This window comes from Petaurus breviceps, unplaced genomic scaffold, assembly GCF_028583685.1.
Source record: "Petaurus breviceps papuanus isolate PSGF00001 unplaced genomic scaffold, PetGlider_PUasm1.0 90692, whole genome shotgun sequence".
Classification (NCBI taxonomy): domain Eukaryota; kingdom Metazoa; phylum Chordata; class Mammalia; order Diprotodontia; family Petauridae; genus Petaurus; species Petaurus breviceps.
The window spans coordinates 10,128,608-10,148,824 of record NW_027187313.1 but is presented as its reverse complement, the minus strand read 5'-3'; the positions used below and the strand labels follow the sequence as shown (position 1 = coordinate 10,148,824).

Genomic DNA, 20,217 nt, shown 5'->3' with positions numbered 1-20,217 from the left:
GTCACATGTGAGCTGAGTTTTGAAGTAAGCTATGCTTTTTTGAGAGTCAGCGGAAGAGGGGGTCTATTCCAAGTATTAGGGGCAGAATAGGTAAAAATGCAGAGGTAGAAGGTATAATATAGTGTGAAGAGCAGGAAGAAGGCATGAATGGAGATTAAAAAAAAAATACTGGGGAGGTAGGTTTGATCAGTTTGTGAAAAGCTTTAACTGCCAAAGTAGAGTTGTATTTGATTGATAGGTAATAGGGAGCCAGTGAAGTTTCTAGAGCTCAGTGACATCAGTCCTTTGCTTGAAGATAATCTCTATTGTGGCTTTGTGGAGGATGGATTACAGTGTGAGGGAGATTTCAGACTAGGAGACTGATGCTTTTGAAATAGTCTAAGGGAAAGAAGATGAAGTAAAATGGTGGCTGTGTTAGTGGAGAGAAGGGGATGGATGCAGATGTTGCAGGGGCATAATTGACAGAAGTGATTGTTGGGATGTGTGAAGCAACAGAAATCGAGTAATCAAAGGCTGATGCAGGTTGCATACCTGATCAAATGTATAAAATGATAAAGGTTTTTTTGGTATTATTATCTTCTTTACTTCTAGTGAGGGCTTTGTTACGTTAGTTTCATATTCTTCCTACCTCACAGAATCTCAGCAGGAAGGGGCCTCAGAGACCATTGACCCTCAAGTGAAGGGAAAGCCCATCCAATTCCCAGTGCATTCCATGCCCCTTCAGGATAGTTGTAATTGCTAGAATGACTTTCTTTAAATCAGTTGAAATTTGTCTCTCTGCAACTTGTTACCCATTTTTCCTCGTTCTTTCCTCTGAATTCAAGTAGAACCAGCCTAATCCCTCTTCCCCATGGGACAACCCTCTCCCCACCCCCACACCACCCCCAAAGTCTTCTTTCCTTCATCCAGTCCTCATGACATGATCTCAAGACTTTTTACCACCCTTGTTGCCTTCCTCTGGATAGCCTTCAGCTTATTACTGACCTTCCTAAACTGTGGTGCCACTCACTGTCTGAGCACAGTACTCTAAAAGTGGTCTGACTGATAGAATGCTGTGGCACATAATCACCCCAACATGTTTGGTGCTCTACCTCTCAGGATGCTTTAGGCTGTCTTAAGCTTTTTTGCCTTCATATCATTGATTCATATTGAACTTGTGGTCCACTAAAAACCCAGATCTTTTTCAGTCTACTGTATAAGAAGAATCATATAAAAAGGATCCTAAATTTAGATGGTGCTTCCCCAAATCTTGTACTTAAGAAGTTGGATGTTTGAAACTGAGTCTAAGATTCTGTATTTATTCCTTTTAAATTTCATCACTTTTTTAGATTAAGTGCAATAATCTAACCTCTCAAAACCCTGTTGGACACTGACTGTAATTTAATGTTAGTTATCCCTCTTATACATGCCTTCTCTGTTGACAAAAATGGTAAAGAATATAGGGCCCATTACAGATCCTTGGGGGCACTGTACTTAACCTCATTTCAAAATTCCTCTTGGATTGTAAATTGTTTTTGGTCTCCTCATTCAGCCACTTCCCAAATAAATTTGATTGTACTACCATATAGGGCACATCTCCTGACCTTTTTCAGGGAACTGCACGATTGATTTGTTAGGCCTTTAAACCTCAGATCAGATTTTTATCATCACCAAAAAATTACAGTTGACTTTGCCTCCTAAGTTGTGTAAAAGCCAATTTTTGCTTTTTTTTATCCATTTCATTCTTAGTGCTTTGCATGTTTAATCCCTCTTCTTACCAGATGTTGCTAGTTGGAGAGAAGGTGGTAAATCTGCTGGCCCATCTTCTCCATCTGATCAAGAAGATAAACTCCCTGGTCAAGATGATGGTGCAAATGGACCAGTAGAGCAAAACGATTCTCATAAAACAACAGAAAAGAGGTTACCTGGTGTTCCGCCTCAGATACCTCAGCCTAAACTGAATGGACAACAGCAGCCTGCTCTTGCCGCTCAGTACAGAGCAATGATGCCCCCTTATGTAAGTACTGTTAAGTGGATGAGGTCTAAAATCTGCATATCAATTCAGCTAAAAAAATTTAGTATCTACTAAGTGTAAGACATTCTATTATGCAATTTAATAATAAATATGGTAATATGAGTTTAAAAAGATATACCTTTAAGTCTTCTTCTTTCCTGGAAGAGGCAAGCTATAACTCTCAAAAATATTTTCATTTTGGTCTTCCATTTATTTTTAATTATGTTTAAGCCCTGAATATCAAGGCCTGTCTTTGAGCTATTTCACTGCTTCTTTATTAGTAACTTATTCCCCTAGGGAATTTAAGTTAAGCAGTAGTCTAAAAAATATGTTTGGAGGTAAAATAGTAAAAAGTGTGTTTTTAAATTTATCAGTAGCTCTTATTATTTGTGGCAACATGCCATGGGGGTTTAAAGTGTTCACCTTGGGAATCAACAAGGCCTGGATTCAGATTCTTCCAAGATACTAGCTTTTTAACCCAAGAGAATTTACTTAACCTCTATGTGCCTTAATTCTTTCACTAAGACTTTACCTACTAAGTCAGAGAACAGTTACAGTTTATGTTAATAAAGAAAATTAAACCACACTGGTAAAATCACTATTTATTTGTGTGTTCATTTTTAGTTACTTTTATTTTCCCTGTCTAGTTTGACCATAGATAAATTGAAATTTAAAAAAAAAAAAACTATTGTATCTAAACTCTTTTGGAGTACCATGTAGTTTAAATATATGCCTCATAAACCTTACATGGTATAACTAGTAGTCTGAGTATTAAATCAATATTAGACATAGGGTATTATCTTTTATTATTCTTTCCAGACCATAGGATCTCTATCATTGTCTCCTGAAAATCCTTGAGTTAATTTGCTAGTCTGTATTTTAATTTTCTCAAGCTGAGTTTGAAAATAAGTCCCCCTTGGTTTTTCTATTTTTTTTAAATTTAATAAACATGAACATTGTACAAAGGGCACCAAGGAAAGTTTCATATGAAAAGAAACTTATGTTACATCCAGTTTGTTTTTTAAAGTATAAATTAAATTTAATATCAAAGTAACAAATTTTCTCTTCTCTGCCCTCTTGAATTTTCATCTCTCTTATATATATATATATATATATATTTTTTTTTTTTTTTTTTTTTTTTTTTTTAAGCAATCGGGGTTAAGTAACTTGCTCAAGGTTACACGGCCAGTTATTTCTGGGTATGGTGCTAAGTATCGGAGCCCGGATTTGATCCCCAGGTCATCCCGACACTGGGGCCGGTGCTCTTACTCGCTGAGCCACTTGGCTACCCCTTGATATATTTTTAAAATAAATTTTTCTTGATATCTTTTGTTTTTAACATTTCCTAGATTTCTCCCTGTATCCCTCCTCCTTCCTATTCTTTTTAGCAGATTTTTTTAAGAGGAAGAAAAAAATCAGCAAAACAGATAAACACGGAAAAATATCTGATGCAGTGTTCCACATGTTGCTCATATATGCTCCTTGGAGAAAAGAAAATTTTTTTAAACATAGAGGAATATTCAGTACTTATGGCTGGATTTTGTCAATATTGTAAAAAATGATACTGTTAGGGTTGCTTATAGATTTATTGCTACACCAAAGGGCTAACAGCTAGACAAAATTGGAAGAAAATTCATTTAGTAATAAAAAAAACTAATGAAGAGAAGTAATGAAAATGGTAGGATTGAAAGGGGAAAAGCACTTCTCTATCCTCTGACTGTTATAAAGCAAGTCATCAAAATCATCTCTTTTTAAAAAAATAGAAAAGTAAATTGCCAGAACAGACTAAACCAGACAAAAAAGAACATAGATAGTGGAACTTAATAACTTAGTGCCTAATGAACCCCCAATTTAAATTGCTGGGAAAACTGGAAAGCAGTTGGCAGAAATTAGGCTTAGACCAGAAGCTTGCAACATGTTCTACAAATAAATATGATGTATGACCTAATAAATATGATATATGGCCTAACCTGAATATTTAATCTCACACCATAAAAAAGTCAGAATAGGAAATTATATAGAAGCAATTACAAAAGATAAAATAATTTTGACTGTGAAATTGAAAAGCTTTGTATTTATTTTTAACTTAGTTGACAGTTTGTTTTTTCTGTTTCTCTGTCATTACCTACCAACTATTCTCTTCACTTAAAATTTTTTGCTAGTAACAAATAAGTAGTCAAGAAAAACTAATTATCCTATATTTGAAAATGTGTATCTCACTCTGCATCTTCTCTTTACCCTTTTACCATGAGACCAGAAGCATTCTTTTATCACTTTTCTGAAGTCATAATTTATCATTACATTGATCAGAGTTCTGAAGTATTTCGAACCTGTTTTCCTTTATATTATTTTGGTTATCACATAACATTGTTTTCTGGTTCTATTCATTTTGCTCTATATCAGTCCATATATAATTCTTCACAGATTTCTTTAAATGTGTGATACTCATCATTTCTTATGGTAATTTATTCAGACATTTCCCAATTATCTTACCTTTCCCCCTGTTTCTCAGGTCTGTTGTTATTGATAGTTATCTCTCATGTTCCTCTAAGTTATCAGTCTTCTGATCCTGTTCTAATATTTGTTGTTTTCTTATTGAATCACTGAGTTCTTTGTGTTCTGTTTTTCAGGGTGTCCACAACTTGGGTAAAGTTTCCATCTCCTGATCTTAAAGTTTTTACTTTTCTTTCCAAGTGCTCTAATTGTATTCCTTACCTCTTTTTTTGGTACTTTAGTTTCATTTCCTTGATCTACTCTTGGATTCCTTTGGCCTAATCTATTCTTTCTGGTGTTCTACTTGTACTTGTTAAAGAATAAGATGTCAGCAGACTTATTAGCCCTATGTTGGATAAAATTCATCCTTTAAATCTTTAACTGAGCCTTACTTAAAATTCTTTGAGTCACCACTTGACCTTGCTTTAAAAGTAATATTCCCCATGGTTCACCCTTGAGGACCCTTTTCCCCACTGAGCATGTCACCATATCCTTCAGACATACATGCCATCTTGCTTTGTACTATCTTTTCTACTAGGCTAATCAGCTTCCAAGTTAAAACTTTTTCTTAACCAGAAAATACAAAACTCAATAGTTAAAGTAAAATCTAATTGAGTTTTTATAAAATAATTCATGTACTAACTTTGTGACTATGTTTCACTTATTATGCTAAAAACAAGATATACAAACTTGAAAATAGCCCTTTCTCTAAAAGAGCTTGCATTCCAACTTATGAAACAGTAAATTTTAGAAGATAATTCGTGTTTTTATAATATATACTTGGATAGATCAGAATCCTGTTTGATCCTTGCACCTTCTCTGCAAAGTAGGTTCTATCCCTATTTGACAGATGAACTTCACTTCAAGTGGCTTAGTTCTAGTCATATAATAAGTCCTTTTGACTTAAATGACATGGACAGGTCATTTAACTTCAGTGACTGAAGTTACAGCTGAATTGTCCATCCTCATTAGTGGTACACATTTCCACATGGGGAATTCCCTGCACCTGATGAAATCACAGCTTTGAGGTGTGAAGGTACGAGTTCTGTGATAGGTAGCTTTAATTCTTTTCAGACTATTGTCTTCCATTATTTGAAGTTAGTTAATATCCCCTGGCGAAATGTCTTTTGTTTCAAAGAGAAGTCTGGGGTTATTAAAAGCACTGTGCCACCCAGCCTGTTCATTCTTCAGTTCTAGTCCCTCTTTACATTACTGTCCATCTGTAGAGCTTGTTCAAGATTGGTATCTTAGTGGGTTCTCCTTCCAGCTGTTAGCATGATCAATATTATAGTTATTTCTAATCCCTTTTCTTGTGTGGATAGTTGGGCCACTGTCTTGAGTGGTCATGAATCTCATTTCTAAAATTGTCTGGTGCTGTGCAATTTGATGCTGTCAGTACAAGAGCAGGTCCCATCAGCAGGCATGGTCTTGGGCAAGTTGTTTGCCTTTTTTCAACATTGGTTTTCCCATCTGTAACATGAAAGGTGTAAAGTCCCTTCCAATAGAATAATGACTCAAAATGAATACAATTTCTTTTAGGTAAGTAGCAGTAATGTTTATTTTAACATTTTGTGCCTATGTACCTTTTTAAGGGATAAAGCAGATTTTTAAGTTTTAATTTAGTTTTTGGGTTAGATATATGGCCTTTTCTTCCAGATGTTTCAGCAGTATCCTAGGATGGCATATCCTCCATTACATGGCCCCATCAGATTCCCACCTTCCTTATCAGAAGCTAACAAGTAAGAATTTTAAGTTATTAAAGTGTATTAGATTGTTTATTCTCTATTCATAATCTCTGATGGTTATGGAATACAGACATTTAATAATGTATAAATCTGATTTTTAAAATATGATAGCTCTTCAAGTCAGAAAAAAGGATGAATTTAAATTTTCCAATGATTTAATGAATTTAAAGTTTTAAGAAAGCATACCACAAAGAGACATTATGCTGTTGACTGTTGATGCAAAAGAAGGAATAAGAAGTAATTTTTGCTTCTTGAAAAAACAGATTATGATCTGTTTCATCCCTTGGTTTTCCTCCTGATTTATTCTTGATATGTCCATTTGGAATTGTGCATCTTATTATATTATGTACTATCATTATTTATAGATGTAAAAAAGGGAAAGAAACTTTTTTTTAAGAGTAAATTTTGTAATTGTTAGGGATTTTTACACTCTTATTTTAAAATATTACAAATTTAAATTTTAGTTTAATTTTCCATGGATGAAGTTTTGGTTCTCTTAAGTATTAAATCCATTCTTTTTCTTTTTTTGCTTTTCTTTTTTGGAGGGCAATTGGGGTTAAGTGAGTTGCCCAAGGTCACACAGCTAGTTTTTATGTTAAGTGTCTGAGGCCAGATTTGAACTTAGGTCCTCCTGACTCCAGGGCCGGTGCTCTACTCATTGGGCCACCTAGCCACCCCTCAATTGTTTATTCTTAAAAGAGCTTGTTTTATTTTGGAAATTGAACCAGAAAATTTCAGTCTTCAATTTTCTGCCAATGTAGTATTTCATTCTATTCTGGAGTGCAGTGTTTTAACTCTTACATTTATTTTTCATCTAGAGGTCTTAGAGGAAGAGGCCCACCCCCTACTTGGGCCCCTGAACCTGAACGTCCCTCTATTCTTAGTGCAACAGAACTCAAGGAGCTTGATAAGTTTGATAACCTAGATGCTGAAGCTGATGAAGGCTGGGCAGGTAAGAATTAAAATTGACTTCTTAAGTTTTACTACCCTCATCTTTAGGAATTACTCTGAATTTCCCTTTATATTTATATTTAATAGGAGCTCAAATGGAAGTAGATTATACAGAACAACTCAATTTTAGTGATGATGATGAACAAGGTGGTAGTCAGAAAGACAGCAAAGATAATGGGTAAGTCATTAAACCATATCTTCCAGTTTTAGGGGGTTACTGTTGGTTACACAGCATTAAACATGTGTACGAAAACTTTCACCACTTTGTTTCATTATTAAAAAATACCAGTATGTTAATAAACATTTGTAAAGCTATACTTTGCACTAGTCATTGTGCAGGATTCTGGAAATGTAACAAAGTGAATGTAAGTCAGTTTGGGTGGTGAAAGTAGTAACAGCTAAGAGTATCAGGAAAGGCCTTGTGTAGGAGGTGTTTGAGTTGAGCTCGAACTCAAACCTCAGCTTCAACTCAAACCTCAGGGATTCTAAGATGGAGAGATAAGGAGGCAAGTGCATTTTGCAGATATGGAGGTAGGAGAGTAATGTGGGCATAAATTGGTGATTAGAAGTTATGGAAGAGTGCATGAAGAGTATAGACTAGACCAGAAAGTTTAGGGTAGGAAAGGTTATTAAACTGGCACTGTGTGAAATACTTAAAATGGCAAGAGTTTTGTATTTGTTCTTAGAAGCAATTACTAGCCAGTGAATTAATAGGAAGTAACATGGTCAGTATGGTGCTTTCGGTCTGCTTTAGGAATATCATCGACTTTTGTATGGAAGATAGAAACGTTACAAACTTGGTTCACTATAAAGCTGTTCGTGTTCTGAACTGAATGAAGTGGGGGCATCTAGGGAAAATATTTTGAGTTCTGTTTTGTATATGTTAAATATTGCACACTTATAGAACATATACATTTGAAGCATCCAGTAGGCAATTGGGACTAGAACTCAGAAGAACCACTAATATAGAGAGAAGAGAAAGGAGCTCAACACTTCAGGGTCTACCTACATTTAGTGAACATTGGCAAGGAGGATGTTAACCTAGCAAAGAAAATTAGGAAGAAATCCAGACAGGTAGTAGTAGAACCTGCTTGTTTCTTTTTCAGAAAACTTAGTATATTTTCTTCTGAAAAAGTTGATCATAGTGCCTTAATGTCAGGATTCCTGTGACTGTCTCAGACATTATCTGCTAATTTTCATCTCCATTTCACTACCTCTCTTGGAAATCTGGAGAAAGAAATGGGAGCATTCCACAAACCACAATTTAGAAACACTGTTAGAGAAAATATAGTGGATAAAATAGATATTGATGATGCATAATATTTTTTTCTCCATTCTTGTTATGCCTTTTGTTCTTCAGTGAAGAAGAAGCACCAAAGACTTCTGAAAGTGCTGAAAACCGAAAAGAAGGTGATGAAGGTTCTAGCAGCAAATCTCAGTTGCATCCACAGTCAGCAGTATCAAAGGGTCCCTTTGGAAAAGGACCTCCTTTTAATCAGGTTTGTTGAACTGAGGTTTATATATAAAATAATTAGCAAGGGTCCTTTGTAAAAGGCACAATTGAAATGGTAAGCGTGGCAGGGGAAGAGGGGTATTACTTAGAATGTCATGCAGCTGAAGACTTTCAAGTATAGTTAACTTATTGAAAATCAGACGTGATCTATTTGTTTTTATAGTCTGTGGGAAGTATATATTAAACATTCTTATTGAATTAAAGAGTTTTAAGAAAGGGAGAAGCTATTTAGGCCAAACTTTATTACTTTTCTAAATCTTTCTTTTAAATGTCTTAGAACCCCAATATCTTGTTGTCTGGTTTCTGCTTAAAGATTTCTAGTGAACAAGTATGACTAGTTGAGTGGTTTTGCTTTTGGATAATTTGAATGTTAGTTTATAGGAATCTGAAATCGTTCCCTGTTAGGTTCATTCATGTATTTTTCTTTCATTCATTGAATTCTTAATGAAGCCATTATGTAGGTTTTGTCTGATTTTTCCAGTGAGAAGGAATCACAGTATGTGATATCTCCAAAGGCAGCCTACTGTATTTTTAGATAATTAAATGGTTAGAGTTTTCTTTGTAGAATGCCAAGATATACTTCACTGAACTTCAAATCTATCATTGATGCTCTGCAGCTGCGGTTGATCAGAGTTGTCTTTGCAGTGTTATTAATATAAAAGTTGTTTTCAGGTTCTGTTCCCTCCATTCTATACCAGCTCATTACAAACCTCTCAGGGTCTTTCTGAAAGTCTCTTGCTGTCTTGGCTCACAGTACTCCAGTTTATACATCACGATTTCTTCATCCACGCTCGGGCAGACAGATACTTCTCTTAGCTCTCACTTCCCTGTGTGACTGAAAGAGCTGCTTTACCTATTTTTCTGCATCTGGGCCTTTTCTTTCTTTGATCTCCACTACTTTTAGTAGTGTTATCGCTCAATCATAACAAGTTTATGCCTTTTGGAGCATATTATACCGTACTTTTAAAATAATATGGTCTAGGATAATCACATTAAATTTTTGGTCGTCATGCAACTTATACTCAGCTTGTAGTCAGAATCTTCAGGTGGTTTTCACAAAAACTTGTCTAGCAGTATTTTCAGCATCTTATTCATGTGATGGTTATATTTTTAACCCAAGCACAAGGCTTTATTCTTCTTAAGTTAAATTTTATTTGTTTTGGCCTATTGTTCAATACTGTTGGTAGTGCTGGAGCTTTGTTGCTGTCTTCAAATCTGATAACTATACTATCTATGTCTTTGTCTAAATTACTGATGAAAATGTGTTAATAATGGAGGACTAAAGACAATTCCCTTCCTCCAGATTAACACTTAACTCATTATTAGGTTTCTAGAAATCACCTAGTTTTAAATGTACCTATCTTAACTATATCACGTTATCATAGAATTCTCTATATCTACTCTAATCCTCTTGCATAATATGAAAGACTTTGTGTCCAAGTATTCATCTACAGAATTTCTTTGATCTAACAGTCTAGCTTCCCTGTAAAAAAGTGAAATGGTAACCTAGCACCTTTTTTTAAATGAAACCATACTGGTTTTTAGTTTCCACAGCTTCTCTGCTAAGTGTTCCCAAACATCTACATTAGTCCCTATAAGCATTTCCCTCTTTTTCTTATAATCTTTTTCTTCAAAATTTTCATTCTTGAAAGTGTCTAATTCCACTTGGATTGACATTCTCCTCAATATGTTAGACTATTGGATCCGAACTCTGTCTCCTGGCCACTTTTTATCCTTTGAAATCTCAGATTAATTTCAGATCGTATGACTTCTGTCATACAATTTTGTCAAACTGTCATTTATCCACTTTTTGAGGTTTTTCACTTATGAAAACTGACCATTTTTGATCATCTTCTATCTTTATTTAGCCATAATCCCAGAGTTGTTCAGTTCAACTTTACTGACCTTCATAATTTTCAGAAATAATGATCTTCAAGTTGAACAGTTCTCAGGTAGTTCTTAATCAGTTATTTATCAGGTCAATACAGAGAAAGAGAGACAGAGCTTCCTTGGCTCCCCTTAGCTGGGAGTCACCAACCATTACTGCTCTTGAGTTTTGTTTTGTTTTTTGATGACTGTCTGTCACCTGCTAAATCTTGGGAATCCCTGTCTCCTTGAATACAGGAAACTGCTTTCTCCAGAATTGATTCAGTACCCCTACTGTTTTAAAAACTTCGTTCTTACTATGTAGCTGTAAATATTCAGTGTGTCCTTTTTTGCTTTATCATAGTCTTAGAACTTCCAGGGCATATTGGCAACAGGGCAGACACCTTTGAATGTTCTTAGGTAATGATCATCATTAATAACTATTGCCTGGCTAGACCAGTTGTGGAATATTTGTGAGATAGCACATGTCAAGTGTTGGGTTTTACTATAGTCTAGTTCCTAGCTGAATATAACTTCCTAAAGTCGCATGATTTCCCTTACATATAGTAAATTTATCATTCTTCTATATAGTCTGATCATGATAAAGATAAGGAAATTTACAAAATAAAATTTTATGACAAGCTCAATTCTTAGATCATATTTGGTGCCATTGTTTAAGAAATGAATAAAATTAACATGACTTTTTTTTTTTTTAAAGATTTGGAATTTTAATTTAGAATACTAAATGTATTTATTTGTCAGGATGACTCATTTTACATTTTTTACACTTACATTTTGTGAATCTTTTCCTCTTTATTAATTAGGAACGGGGAGCTCCCCCATCGCAGTCCTTAGTGCATGAAAAGAACAGTTCTGCCCACTTGCCACTTCAGCCAAAGTCACTTGTTCAGCAGGTATGATGCCACTGGTTACTCGTTAAAATGCTTGAATTTTTGAGTGAAAAGACATGTGCAAATGTTTCTCACTTATGAGGTGTTGAAGTGTGTTTTTCTGCTTCAAGAACCTAATGAAATAATCTGAAAATCCATACTTAAAATTCTTCTTTGAAAAGTCTTGACTTTATTGAGTCATGAAAATTTATTGTAGTGGTCTTTAAGGTTTTTTTTTTAAATATGAATTCAAAATTGTGAGGGTTTGGAGTGTTTGGGATGGGATTTTGTTTTTGTTTGCTCTTAAGGTCTTTCTTTAGGATGAACTTGAGTTTCGGATTTCTCTGTTATCCTTAGGATACTTAAAAATTAATGCAAAATTAGGTTTCATCTTGAGTAAAATTTAGTGGTAGATGAACTTAAACAGACTTGTAAGTGATAGGTATATATTCATGGTTATTGAATTATGAATTATCTTGATATACTCTCTAATTGCACACTTTCTGTTCTTCAGAGATGTTCAGTTACGTAAATCTTACCCTCATCTTATTTGGCTATCTATAAACTACCTCTCTCACTTGATAATCTTTTTCCTAACCTCTGGTCACACATTATGCCACAGCATTAACTACCTATTGGACATTCCTCTGGACCCCTCAAATTTAGCTCTCTTATGAACTTCCTTATTACTATTGAGGGCTATATTGTCGTAGAGTTCACAACTTTGCCATCTTCAATTCCTTACTCTCCCTTATCCCACATATCCTACCAAGTCTTGTTTGTATCTCTACAGGATTCCTTAATTAGACCCCCTTGTCTCCACTCATACAATCTACATTTCAGTCCCTCATAATACTTCCTTGGAAGATTGCAATAGTGTGCCTTCTAATTGATTTTCTTGTCTGGTCTTTGCCCCTTCTGTTCTTTCTCCCATATAGCCACCAAATTGATTCTTCTGAAGTGTGGTCCTGACCATGTCACCCTGTTATTCAATAAACTATAGTTCTTTATTATCTCTAGGACCAAATATAAATTTTTCTATTTGAAATTTAAAGCTTTTTCACCCCCTTGATCCTTCCAAGCTTTTAACCTTCTTACATATTACCTTACCTCCATCTGTGGTCCAACCGTGCTTTGTTACTGAGTTCCTCACATATAATGTTCTTTCCCTTCCTATGTCCATGCCTTTTTACTTCAATACACAGCCTAAGCACCACACTTGGTAAGCAGGCAGCTTTTCTGTATCCCCAAAGCTGCAAGTGCCTCCCCTTGTAAGAAAGACTCTTCCATTTACTCTGTAATTACATTATGTCTTTTCTCCTTCTTTCTAATGTATGCTTCTTGAGGAAAAGGGACTTGTTTGGGGGAAGAAGGGATAAACTTGGCACTTACCATAGTATCTGGCACATAGCACTAATGAATGTTGATTGAGATAGTTAAGCCATTTAATTAACAATTTTTAAACGATTTAATCTGTGCACTACTGAGTTTTGTAAAGAAATAAGTTGTGGGACAGCTAGGTGATGCAGTGAATAGAGCAATGGCCCTGGAGTTTGGAGGACCCGAGTTCAAATCCAGCCTCAGACACTTAACACTTGTGTGACCTTCCTTGGGCAAGTCACTTACCCCACTTGCCCTGCCTTCCCCCCTCCAAAAAGAAAAAGAAAAAAAAGAAATGTTATGCTATAAAAATAGAAACCTTGATTACTCACCTCACAGTTTTTATATTTACACACTTATTAATAATTTTTCTAATTAATTATTTTTTAACATGACCCTGTTTTATTCTTATTTTACATTCAGCCTTTGTTCCATAGGGAAGTAAATATAATTGAGATTCTGTTCAGCCCACAAATTTCATTGTAGGATTGAACTAGAATAACAAATGGCAGCTTTTTGTAAACTGATGATCTGCATTGATCAGAAAAACATGCTATTGGCCGTTATCGGTAAGGTACAAATCAATAAATAAGAGCTTGTAGTTCTTCCAAATGACATTATTGTTTGGTTGTACAGTGAATATTTGGAATAGTATCCACATCTGTATAATTGAATTTAAATACAAAATGAACTCTCATTTAAACTATTTGTGATCTTCGGACTACCATAAGATAATAAAACTTACTGTATTCGCAATATTAAAGTATTTAGACATTATTGGAAAATGGTTTGTAACATTGAATATACACAAACTTGGTTTTGGTGCACATGGAACCTTTATTATGTTGTAACAGGCAAGTCTGTTGCAAAGCCAAACCAAATTTTTTTTTCCATTTCTTTTACTTTTATTTTAGCCCTCCAGATGATATTTGTATTCATGAAAGAATATGAGAGAGTCCTGGCAGAGAGTTTAGCTGGGATTTCCAATTACTTGTATTTTAGACTGCATTATTAAACCTTAGGTTTGCATCACCTTGGAATAATTGGTACCTTTAAAGTTACTGAAAACTTTAAGGTAGCAGAGTAAATACAAAGAATCTTCTAATATCGCAAATCATTGTTAAAAATTAGACCAGAAAATATATATTGAATATCTGCCATAGAAAAGTTTCTTTACTTTTCAAAAACAAATTCAACATACTTATTTCCCTTTACAAGCATTGTTGTATAGTAGAGTATACAAATGGGAGTCAGAATGAGTCCTGGCTCTACAGTTTTGTATTTTTGTGACCACCTCTGGGTTTCTTTTCTTTTTTTTTTTTTTTATATGAATCCTGCTTGTTCAATGAAAAATAATTTTAATTCCTACCCCTGTGTATCTCATATTTTGCTACAAGAATCAAATAATGAAAACACTTTGGTGATGTATACAGAACTTTACATTGTAAGCTAATGTCTGGCTTATCCACTTGGTTTTTTTTGTTTGTTTGTTTGTGTTTTGGAGAGGCAATTGGGGTTAAGTGACTTGCCCAAGGTCAAACGGCTAGTTTTTGTGTTAACGCTTTTGTGTTAAGTGTCTGAGGCCAGATTTGAACTCAGGTCCTCCTGACTTCAGGGCTGGTGCTCTATTCACTGTGCCACCTAGCCACCCCTGATATCCACTTGTTTTTAATAGAACTTTTCATGCATATGTCTTGCTATGCATTAAGTCATAAGTTATCATATAGTTTACATTTCCATCTCTTCTAGAACTTTATATGTAAGGCTTTTTTTTCCTCCCTATATCTTACAAGAAGTTATTTTTTAATATTTCATGCTTTCCTAGAACTTTGAAATGTATTTGCACATCATTAACTTCTTTATCTTTTTAACCCCACCCTTTTAAATCACTGTGACTAACTTTAATTTGGAGGTTGAGTTTTCTCAGGTTTCCACATTAGTGCAAGTACCTTAATTTTTTTCATGTTGTGGACATCATTGACAGTCTGAAGTCTCTACGAACTTCTGCCTCCAAGTAGTATTTTAAAATGCATAAAATACATAGGATTTACAAAGGACATAAATTATATTGAAACATAACTATCAAATTTTTAAAAACCCATTCATAGATTCTGGTTTAAAAACTCTTGCCATAAAGCAATATAGGACACTATTGAAGTCTTTTCTGTGGTGAAACTTTTAAGCTCTTTTTAAAGATAAGCAGGATGGTCATGCTAATGTCTGAGTATAGTTGGTCTAGAAGAAGCAGTATTGATAATCGTATTTATTTCCTGGTACATAGAATCAAGTTATGTTACAAGGTTATATTATAAGGTAACATGGTACAGTGGAATACCAAAGTGTCATTCAGTACATCAACAAGTATTTATTAAGCAAATACATTTTATCAGATACTAGGTTTGGCCTGGGTAGACAGACTCAAAAGTGAAACAATCTCTAACCTTAAGGAGATTACAGTATAGACAAGGGAGGCAACATGTATGTATATAAGGAGATAAAAAAAAGTTTCAACCTTTTCGGAGAGTGGAGACAGAATCAGTAAAGCTTTTATATAGAAGCTAGTGTTTATGCTGACCCTTGAACACTAGGATTCTAAATGACATTGTTAGGATGGAGTGCATTCTAGGCATGGAGAACAGCCATTAGAAAGATACCAGAGACTCAACTTGAAGTGCCAGGTATGAGGGACAGTTATGGATCCAGGATCACAGTATACATGAAGGAGAGTTATTAGTCTGGAAAGATAGGTTAGGGCCAGATTATGAAGGGCAAATATATATGTCAGAGGAGAAGTAATAGGGAGCCATTAGAATGATCTTCTCCCATCAGATCTTGGGTAATTATGCTCCTTTGTGTGTATCATGGTTAATCAGAGCTCTTTATCTTTCAGCATCCACTTCCTGATCGACAGGCAGGACCTGGAAGATCAGGTCCCTTCCCTCCCAAACAAGTTCCTGATGAAGATGAAGCTTGGAAGCAGCGCCGAAGGCAGCCGTCAGAACTTTCTGCTGCAGTAGAACGTGCTCGAAAGAGGCGTGAAGAGGAAGAAAGGAGGATGGAAGAGCAGAGAAAGGCTGCATGTGCAGAAAAGCTGAAACAGTTAAATGAGAAATATGGTATTGTAGAAAAGCAGCCATCTCCTGAAGAAATTAGGGAGCGGGAGCGTGAAAAGGAAAGGGAAAGAGAGAGGGAAAAGGAAAGGGAAAGAGAAAGAATAAGGGAGAGAGAGCGAGAAAGGGAAAAGGAGAGGGAGCGAGAAAGGGAAAAAGAAAGAGAACTGGAGCGCGAACGGGAAAAGGAGAGAGAACTGGAACGAGAACGAGAAAAGGAGAGAGAACTGGAGAGGGAGAGAGAACGGGAAAGAGAGCAAGAAAAAGAACGGGAACTAGAACGGCAACGAGAAGCAGAAAAAGAACTGGAAAAAGAGAGAGAGAGAGAAAAAGAGCGTGAAAAAGAACAGCAGAAGGAAAAAGAGGAAAAATTGGAAAGGGAAGAACCTACATTGCAACCTGTGTTAGACAAACAAGAAAGTGAAACCTGTAATAAAGAAAAAATAGGTTTGTATATTTTTTAGTGTCATATTTTAGTTCTTGAATATCTTAAGTAAAACTTTTACATTATTGTAATATTTTCAATAAGGAAGTACATATTATTTCCTGTGGTTTATTGGTATGAATATATCTTCAGTTCACAAAACAAGTCCTATTCTTGTCACTTAACATTCTTGTGATGACTTCTTTATTTAGAATCCCTCACTAAAAGATTTACCAGCTTAGCATAATCTCCCATGTCTTTTACTCTCCTGATAGAGCCTCTGAAAATCCAGCATCACCTCTTTGCCACAATGAAGCATCAGAACAACACCTCAAGGGGCGGCCAAGTAGCACAGCCAGTAAGAGCACCGGCCCAGTGTTGGGATGACCTGGGGATCGAATCCTGGGCTCCGACACTTAGCACCACACCCAGAAATAACTGGCCGTGTAACCTTGAGCAAGTTACTTAACCCCGATTGCTCATTAAAAAAAAAAAAAACACCTCAATTAGAAAAAAACAGGCAATATTTTTAATATGAATTCTCTGTTATGTGGAGTGATTAAATTCAGTGATCACTTCTTTTATACCAAGACTTCATTACTGCTCTTCTTAGGGTTTTGAAGACTTAGTCATACCAAAACAGAATTAAGTTTTGTTTTTGTTTCTTTTACCAAGATGTGGAGGGTTGAGTTGAGGTGCACTTCTTGTAAATTCTTATTTGATTTTATCTTTCAGACTTTCTCAGAATACTACCACACATCCTTCCCCATCTTAGACAGGAACATTTTTCCCTGCTTCCAATAAGTGTAGCCAGGCATTTTTCTAAAGGAAAAGCTCATTAACAACAGACTATACAGGTTAAGTAGCTTTGTGAAAATGCTGATTTTTATAGTCCCTAGCAGTCAATTTCACTTCTTTTATATTGCCCTCTAGTACTGGGTCACTGGGGAGAGATAGGACAGTGTAATTGTAGTTGTTTTGTATTTCAAATGGGGATTCTGGTTATCTTTTAGATGAAACTACTTAAAGTAATGTCAGGTTTTTGTTTTGTTTTCAATTAAATAGCATTAATACAACAGAGGTAAAGACATGTCCATATTATTACTACTACAAAGCATGATCTTGTAAGCAGTGTTATGTGATAAGTACATGGACTAAGTTGCTGGAAACTTGTGTTACAGTTTTGACTTTGTTAAGGACTTGTTAGGTTGTTCAGTCTCCTTTTACTTTTCTACAAAATGAGAACTTTATAGTGGAATTTGTATTTTCTGACATTTTATAATCATCAGTTTTAAATCCCAACCCTAATACATTCTAATAATATTTTTGTCCTAAATACTGTGAGTATAGCAGAATTTTGTTTTAATTTATGAGTCTGCATTTATTGGTTTGGTTTGATTTGGGGTTTTTTTTAAGCACACCTCAAGATGCATCTTTTTTTTTAATCTAATTACACATCTCAATCTATTATTTATTCTCATTAAATTTGATGATATAGCCGTTCTATTTGCCACCATGATCTTTCACAGTGGCAATTAACCTATTTACAATTTGTATGTATTTATAATTTAAAAATCTAATTATTTTGCCTTTTTAATTTTAAATTTTTTTTTAATTTTATCTTTGCCCCCTACCGCATCCCCCTGGAATTTGTGGGGAATGTAACATTGTGAATAATTTTATAGAATTTCTTGATCATCCACCAGAATCTCAGTGACTTTTCTAGGTCAGCATCCATTAGAACAGAAAATATCTTCTCAGAAGTGTTATAGTTGTCTTCCTTTGCAAAATGTTATTAAGTTGAGGCCATTTTAATTATGTGTACAGTAAAAGACAGATAATATCATATCTATTGCACTTTAAGGTTTGTAAAGTGCTATATATGAAGTCATTTGATCAAGTGTATGGAAAAACTCCACAGAGATGGGTATAAAAATTAATTGTCAATTGTTTTCTTTTGTCAGAGGAACAGCCGGTTTTCACTAGACAAGATAGCAACCGTAGTGAAAAAGAAATCCCACAGGTGGCTCATGAAATAGAACCAGATTCAGGGTCTCAGCCTCGACCTACTGTTTCATCAGGCTATTCCAAACAGTTTCAAAAGTCACTGCCACCACGGTTCCAGAGACAACAGGTAAGAAGAAAAATTATTTTGGGAAATTATAAAGTCATTGGTGGTAGTGGGTTGGGGTACAGAAATTTTAAATGTGTAATTGTGCCCAAATGTCTGATGTTGGGTAGCCTTTTGGAATAAGGGCTAGTCTTGGAGTCAGGAGGATCTGGATTTAAAGGCTTCTTCTGACATGCTTATCTTTGTGACCATGGATACTAGTTATTTAACTTCTTGGTACCACAGGCTGTTTTCTCTATGCACTGCAGATGAGATGCCTATCTCTAGTAGAATGTCTACTCTGGCAGTTTTCTCAGATCAATAAATTTATATCTGTCTCTCCCTACCATATGTCTGTATGTATGAATGCATGTATCGTGTGCCTACATCTACTGTGTACAAATATGTATTTACATGTAAAATTATGTAATGTGCATATATTTATCAATTTTGGGGGAGAGAGATCAAGTAGATTGTACTTGATTTGTACTCAGTTCTGAAAGCTACAGTACCCTCTTAATTGAAGACTTGCATTTTGATAACTAGATAATTTATTCTTTCTAGTCTCCCACCACTCTCCTTTCCTGACCCTTTATATAATTTTATTCCTGATTTAGCACATGCTGTCCCTTTCTTGGCTTCCATTTCTTTTATTATAGCATGTGGTACAATGAATACCTGGTTTTTATTGGTAATGTTTTCAAGTTCCACATGAGAATGCATTGTCATTTTCATATGAAAAGAATTAGATGATGTCTAAGTTTGGTGCAACCTGTGTTCAAAGGCAGTTTGCCTCCGAACATACTGTTGTGTGTCACTGTGGACAAGTGACTTAAAATTCTGAGCCTTAGTTTCCTTTTTAAAATGGTCACAGTATTTGTACTACCTGTTACGTAGGGATGTTGTGACAAAAGAGCTTTTATACACCTCAAAGCAACTTCCTTACTATGTCTTATCCCCCTCCCACCCACCCCATAGCCAAGCTGTTGCCAAAGGCTGTCATTTTCCCCCTTTCAACATCTCTTTAATGCCCCCTTCTCTCATCTGATACTGCCACTACCCCAGTACAGGTTGTCATTTCCTCACACCAAAACTATTAAAAATATCCTGCTGGTGGGTTGCCTTTCACAAGTTTCTCTCCATTTCAATCCATTTTTCATTCAGCCAACAAAGTGATTTTTTCTGAAGCGCTGGTCTGACCATGTTGCTCTGCTCCTAGGTAAATTTCATTGGCTCCAGGGTGATAAAGAAAATTCTGTGGCACCCAAAACCTTTCATAACCTCCCCACAACACACACACTCACACATACACACAGACACTCACACACACATACCTTTCCAGTCTTCTTACTCCTTATATACCTACACTCCATGTGCTCATCAGTCCTTTGACTATACATTCTATCTCCAGTGGTTCTCCATGCCTGGAATGTTCTACCTCCTCATCTGTAATTTTCCCTCTTTTTCTTTAAGTCCCAGCTACATTCTCACCTTTTCCAGGAAGCCTTTCCCAGTCTCTTTTGATTGCAGTACCTTACCTTTGTCTACATAGTTGTTTGCATGTGGTCTCCCCTGTTATATCATGAGCTTGTTGAGAGCAGGGACTTTCCTTGCATTCCTAGCTTTGCGCAGTGCCTGGCACATACTAGACATTTTAAAATAAATATTTATGGAATTATTCAGCTTTAACATTCTGTGAAATGTGTTGTAAAAGGTTAAAAATTGAGTTACTAAGTCTTATA

At 35.4% G+C, this 20,217-nt stretch overlaps 1 protein-coding gene across 10 annotated transcripts in view; it reads left to right on the top strand.

Moving 5' to 3' along the window:
* PRRC2C (proline rich coiled-coil 2C) overlaps positions 1-20,217 on the top strand; it is a 99,193-nt gene that overhangs the window by 37,774 nt on the left and 41,202 nt on the right. For all 10 annotated transcript variants that reach the window (XM_069065595.1, XM_069065596.1, XM_069065598.1 and 7 more), the window contains exons 6-13: positions 1,761-1,996; positions 6,143-6,225; positions 7,050-7,183; positions 7,270-7,360; positions 8,543-8,681; positions 11,386-11,475; positions 15,722-16,388; positions 18,330-18,499. In XM_069065595.1, the coding sequence (XP_068921696.1) occupies positions 1,761-1,996; positions 6,143-6,225; positions 7,050-7,183; positions 7,270-7,360; positions 8,543-8,681; positions 11,386-11,475; positions 15,722-16,388; positions 18,330-18,499 (1,610 nt within the window). The remainder of the gene's footprint in view (positions 1-1,760; positions 1,997-6,142; positions 6,226-7,049; positions 7,184-7,269; positions 7,361-8,542; positions 8,682-11,385; positions 11,476-15,721; positions 16,389-18,329; positions 18,500-20,217) is intronic.